Genomic DNA, 6,279 nt, shown 5'->3' with positions numbered 1-6,279 from the left:
TTAATTTATTAAGAAAAAAAAAATCTTTTTTTCTGCAAACTTAATCCTTAAATTAATTCGCAAATAATTTTATTAAAAGTTTGATTCATGCATCAAATATATATGTATGTACTTTAGATAAAGTTTTTAAAGTCATTCTAAAATCAATTTTTTTTTTTTTTGCTAAGGAAGCTATGTAAATATATAATAATATTTTATAGTATATCTAGATATCGTATAGGGTAATGTGCTTCTGATGTCGCAATTTTTGGCTGCACGTTCAAAAATTTTGTTTTACATGCAGTTCATTTACATGTACATGCGTACATTTTTAAATGCATTGGATTTCAATAATTTACTGCAGGCTTTTAGTTAACAAAGCATATAAGTTTTGATTTATTTTGTTTGAGGTAGCTCTGAAATTAACAAATAATAATTTAAGATTCAAAATAGTAATTCTTTGAGGAAATTGGCTACTTCTGCTAACAGAAAGGGAAGATAAAAAGAAAATTTGCAAACATCGCTTGCACAACAAATTAAACAAACTAACAAACACACCATATGTGTGTAGTGTGTAGTGTACGGCCTCAAAAACAAATAACTTGACTTCCAAGACGGTGGCCGCCTAAAATATTTATGTTCTACTCTGTGCAAACAAACAACAGCAAAAACGAAAATCGAAAAACTATATAAAAAAGTTGTTAAATAGAGAAAGAAGAAATAACAGAAACTGAACCGTTTGCTTGCAGTGAGAGAGCAGAGCAAATGATTTTTGATCAAATTCACATACGAATAAGAGTAAAATGACAAGTGCAAAAAACTGCCGCGCAAAATTTATTTGCATAAAATATTTTTTGTTATATATTTGTTAAGGGGCAAACATATATTATAAGCTTATATATATTTAGTTTATTATAATTGTTTAAAAAAAATTTGTAATATAAATTACAATTTTTTTATAAATTAATTTATTAGCGAATATATTGTTTTTCGCCCTTTCTCTATTCCTTCTCTCGTAGTCAGACAACTCTCGCATACACACATCCATTTTCGTTTGGCGCTTCTTGAAATGAAGCAAAGTAAATTTCCAAAGCGAGAATTGAGATTAATATGTCCTCAAGTTTTCCTTTGATTGCAATGCATTCTTCTGTGAAGATTCGGCTAACTTGTTTGCTTTCCTCTAAAAAGTATAATAAAATATTTGAATACGTTTTAAATCTGTAAAATTAAATTTAAGCTAAAATTATTTATTTAGTACCACGAGTTCTACGGCTGGCAAATAATTTCTTCATCACAAACGATACAGAAATAGTTTTAATAAGACACTACTGAAGAGAATACTATTTTCGTACTAAACAAATTTATGTATTCAATCTAACATCAAGTAAAAAATTTACACTTAAATTTAATTGAAATTAAGATCGTATGACAGTTATTTGATAAAATGTTTTTATAATTGGTGAATATACCCCCGCCTACGAAAAAAATAAAAATAAACTAATTTAATTAAATTAATTTACCTTCAGCTCTAGCGCGTTTTTCAAATTCGTCAAATAAACGATTTACTTCATCCATTTCACGGCGTAAACGTCTTAATTGTGGATCATTTGGATCACCCTCACTTAAAAGTTTATCTGCGTCATCATTGAGTGCATGCCGTATCGCTGTACCCTGTTCTGGACCCATTGCAAGAAATTGGTCAAAGTCCCATCCTTTGACAACACGAATTGTAGCAAAAATCATATTTTGACGTAGACGTAAATGTTTTTTTTGCCATAAGCTCACAAAACGATCGAATAACCGTTTAAGTCGTTCAGCAGCATCAATTGCCTCTTGGTCAGGAGGAGGCATTAATAAGCAAGCACTAGGAATTGAACCCTCTTGTCCTATTGAATTACGAATTCTCCATTTAACTCGACTAGAGTTATCGAGCAAGATACAAGTTTCTCCCTTTTCAATTTGTAGTTGACCTTGCTGCTTATAAGCACATATTGCTTGTACAGAGCATTGATTATTTACCGGTTGTCGTTTGTAGATTCTTATCCAAATGCACCTTTATAATTTGGGTGCCATCCAATTTGGCACAAATACGTTTGCCTACGATCTCTGCTGGAAACACTAAATCTTCTCATAATAAGAATTGTTTGTAAAATATTGAAAAATATAAGTAATGATTTTTCGTTGGAGTATTAGAATAAATATAAGTAAAATATACATCCAACCATAAAGTGGATAAAAAAAAAACAAGTTATTTCCTATATTTGATGAAATAAATTAAAAATAAAACTACTGCAATAAAAATGAGAAAACGAGTTTCTATTTTAAAGTTTGCAGAAAATGATGGAAAAATCACACTTTTAATCATCATTACAAGTAATTTATACTTCTAGATCAGTAGAAATAAATAGAAATATCAAGTGAATTATTTTATTAGTTTAGGTTTTAATTAGACGGTATTTTAATTAAAAATAAAAATAAAATCGCTTATTGTGTATAAATTCTATAATCCCGAAAATGGTACTTACCAAGCCATCGCTGCCATTTACTTCGATAGCTGTTTTAAGCCTCTGCGATAATTGTTCTAATAATCTATCGTATTTTATATTTAGTGCATCGAGTCTATGGCTATAATACTGTGTTGCTCCTGGGTCACTGTCTGGTGGACGTAAGTCTCGTCGTGGTGGTGAGAAAGATGGACGTGCCTCTATAAGCCAATCCACAAAGCGTAGACATTTGGCGTCGTAAATCTTGATAATTGTTCAATTCTTCGCCAGAAAATTTCATTTGGTGCCGCTCGTCATTTACAATTTTAGAGTGAAATTTATCGATAATTTTGTGTTCATGTTGTTGACTATCCAATTCTTCTTTAACAGATGATAAATCTGATCCATAGTCGGCTGCAAGTATTTGTTTCTAAACGAGAAAATATGTCAAATTCATATATAAAAAAAAGTTTTATTATACTGATTATAAGTAAGTGAGTAAACTTTTATGACAAAGAAACAGAATCGGTCAGACCAATGTTTTATTATTCTTCCCTTATTATTGCTATTTTATTTTTATATAAATATTTGGAATATTAGATATTATAAGAATATGTAATTGTATAAGAAAAATAATTTTAAATGCATTAGTGGAACTTAATTTTCCAATAAAAAAAAAAATAAAATAAAATCAATTAAATATTTCCTACTTCACTATATTTCATTTAAGAAGTTTTAAAACTCCATTGCACAAATTAAAAAATTTTTCATTTTTATTAAGGAGTGAAAAAATGCAATATAAAATAAAATAAAGTAACATTAAAAATAATGACAGTCTATCATGTGTTTTCATTGTTGCACAAAATGGGAGCACAAAACAGAAAAAAAAGCAACTGACAAGAAGACCAATGACAAAAAAGAACATTATTGTATGTACCAAAAGCAAAACACGAGAAAAAGAGACGTCACTTTCTTCCAGTGCTCGTTAGAATGGAATAGTCATTCGAATACAGAAACACCAAAAACATATGAAACGAATTGATAAAGGAAGCGCGCAAGCAGAACAGGCATAAGCAGCAACCGCATGGAAATATGAGCGACACACAACACACCTTTCTGTACCTTGTTTTTGTGTACAATTTGTTTTGTGCACAATCAACGTAAAATCTGCATAACAAAGAAAGACAGTAAAATATTTCCACATTCTTGAGTTTTGTCTTCAACTCCGTACTCTTTTTAATTTACTCTTTTGCGTACAAGCAGTGCGAGAATAGACAAGAAATTTGTGTGTTCTGCTATATATAATAAAATCACAAAATTTTAATTTTATTTTGGAATATAAAAACAATAATTATTGTTAAATAAACTCAAATTTATTTATGTTTTAACTATTTATTTTTAAATATTCACACACAATTTTCAATTTTCGCTGAAAATTTTTCCGTACACTACAGATCGCGACCGTATTGTTCAAACGCTGTAAACGTAATAAAACTGAAACACTGAGAAGTCGTGTATATAAATCAGTTTGTGTGGATTGTATTAGCAAACTTGTATGCAATACAATCCACAATGCTCTTCTCACCAATTGTTTAGTATAGTAACTGTATGATTTATATGCGTTCCTTCTCTTTTGAATAACAAACAAAATGTTATGCAGAAGTTTTACAGTTTATAAAACTGCACAATGAATGTGGATTGTGGAAATGCACTTTAATTGATATATTTTTCGGCTTATTAGTTTTTTTAAATATTTAAATTTTATATAACATGTATAAATATAAATTATTTAAATAATTTTTTTTAAATTTTTTTACAATTTTATGAATTAAATCATTTTTAATTGCAGTTTATTAATATACGTAAATAGTAAAACCCGCAAAGCAGGAAAATGAATTTTTACTTAATAAAATTCAATTAACTCAAAAATATATTATATATTAATTATATCAGCAAAACTAATGTAATAATTTAATAAAATTAAAAATTATAGCAATTTACATAGAAAATAACTTTCATATATAGAAAATAATTATTTTAAAGACATTTTTGACACTGATTTAAATGAATTTCTAGAGTATTCCGATGAATTTCGTCGAAATAAAAATTAAATGAACTCATAAAAGAATTTTTTAGCCGGTAAATTTGTGTAATTATTTACTATTATTAATTTATTAAGAAAAAAAAACCTTTTTTTCTGCAAACTTAATCCTTAAATTAATTCGCAAATAATTTTATTATAAAAAAAGAATTCAATGAACCACTAAAAAGGTTTGATTCATGCATCAAATATATATGTATGTACTTTAGATAAAGTTTTTAAAGTCATTCTAAAATCAATTTTTTTTTTTTTTTGCTAAGGAAGCTATGTAAATATTTAATAATATTTTATAGTATATCTAGATATCGTATAGGCTAATGTGCTTCTGATGTCGCAATTTTTGGCTGCACGTTCAAAAATTTTGTTTTACATGCGCAGTTCATTTACATGTACATGCGTACATTTTTAAATGCATTGGATTTCAATAATTTACTGCAGGCTTTTAGTTAACAAAGCATATAAGTTTTGATTTATTTTGTTTGAGGTAGCTCTGAAATTAACAAATAATAATTTAAGATTCAAAATAGTAATTCTTTGAGGAAATTGGCTACTTCTGCTAACAGAAAGGGAAGATAAAAAGAAAATTTGCAAACATCGCTTGCACAACAAATTAAACAAACTAACAAACACACCATATGTGTGTAGTGTGTAGTGCACGGCCTCAAAAACAAATAACTTGACTTCCAAGACGGTGGCCGCCTAAAATATTTATGTTCTACTCTGTGCAAACAAACAACAGCAAAAACGAAAATCGAAAAACTGTATAAAAAAGTTGTTAAATAGAGAAAGAAGAAATAACAGAAACTGAACCGTTTGCTTGCAGTGAGAGAGCAGAGCAAATGATTTTTGATCAAATTCACATACGAATAAGAGTAAAATGACAAGTGCAAAAAACTGCCGCGCAAAATTTATTTGCATAAAATATTTTTTGTTATATATTTGTTAAGGGGCAAACATATATTATAAGCTTATATATATTTAGTTTATTATAATTGTTTAAAAAAAATTTGTAATATAAATTACAATTTTTTTATAAATTAATTTATTAGCGAATATATTGTTTTTCGCTCTTTCTCTATTCCTTCTCTCGTAGTCAGACAACTCTCGCATACACACATCCATTTTCGTTTGGCGCTTCTTGAAATGAAGCAAAGTAAATTTCCAAAGCGAGAATTGAGATTAATATGTCCTCAAGTTTTCCTTTGATTGCAATGCATTCTTCTGTGAAGATTCGGCTAACTTGTTTGCTTTCCTCTAAAAAGTATAATAAAATATTTGAATACGTTTTAAATCTGTAAAATTAAATTTAAGCTAAAATTATTTATTTAGTACCACGAGTTCTACGGCTGGCAAATAATTTCTTCATCACAAACGATACAGAAATAGTTTTAATAAGACACTACTGAAGAGAATACTATTTTCGTACTAAACAAATTTATGTATTCAATCTAACATCAAGTAAAAAATTTACACTTAAATTTAATTGAAATTAAGTTCGTATGACAGTTATTTGATAAAATGTTTTTATAATTGGTGAATATACCGCCTACGAAAAAAATAAAAATAAACTAATTTAATTAAATTAATTTACCTTCAGCTCTAGCGCGTTTTTCAAATTCGTCAAATAAACGATTTACTTCATCCATTTCACGGCGTAAACGTCTTAATTGTGGATCATTTGGATCACCCTCACTTAAAAGTTTATCTGCGTCATCA

General features: G+C 28.0%; 1 protein-coding gene across 1 annotated transcript in view; it reads right to left on the bottom strand.

Moving 5' to 3' along the window:
• LOC119688867 overlaps positions 1–6,279 on the bottom strand; it is a gene marked incomplete at its 3' end in the record, with an annotated part of 38,433 nt that overhangs the window by 23,312 nt on the left and 8,842 nt on the right. Inside the window, exons 5-6 of the mRNA XM_038103528.1 lie at positions 2,785–2,892; positions 2,505–2,726 (exon numbers count right to left, since the gene is read on the bottom strand). Coding sequence (XP_037959456.1) covers positions 2,505–2,726; positions 2,785–2,892 — 330 coding nt within the window. The remainder of the gene's footprint in view (positions 1–2,504; positions 2,727–2,784; positions 2,893–6,279) is intronic.

Source organism: Teleopsis dalmanni, chromosome X (assembly GCF_002237135.1).
Source record: "Teleopsis dalmanni isolate 2A chromosome X, ASM223713v2, whole genome shotgun sequence".
Taxonomy (NCBI): Eukaryota; Metazoa; Arthropoda; class Insecta; order Diptera; family Diopsidae; genus Teleopsis; species Teleopsis dalmanni.
Note: the sequence above shows the minus strand (reverse complement) of the source record. Positions and strands in the feature narration are given on the sequence as shown.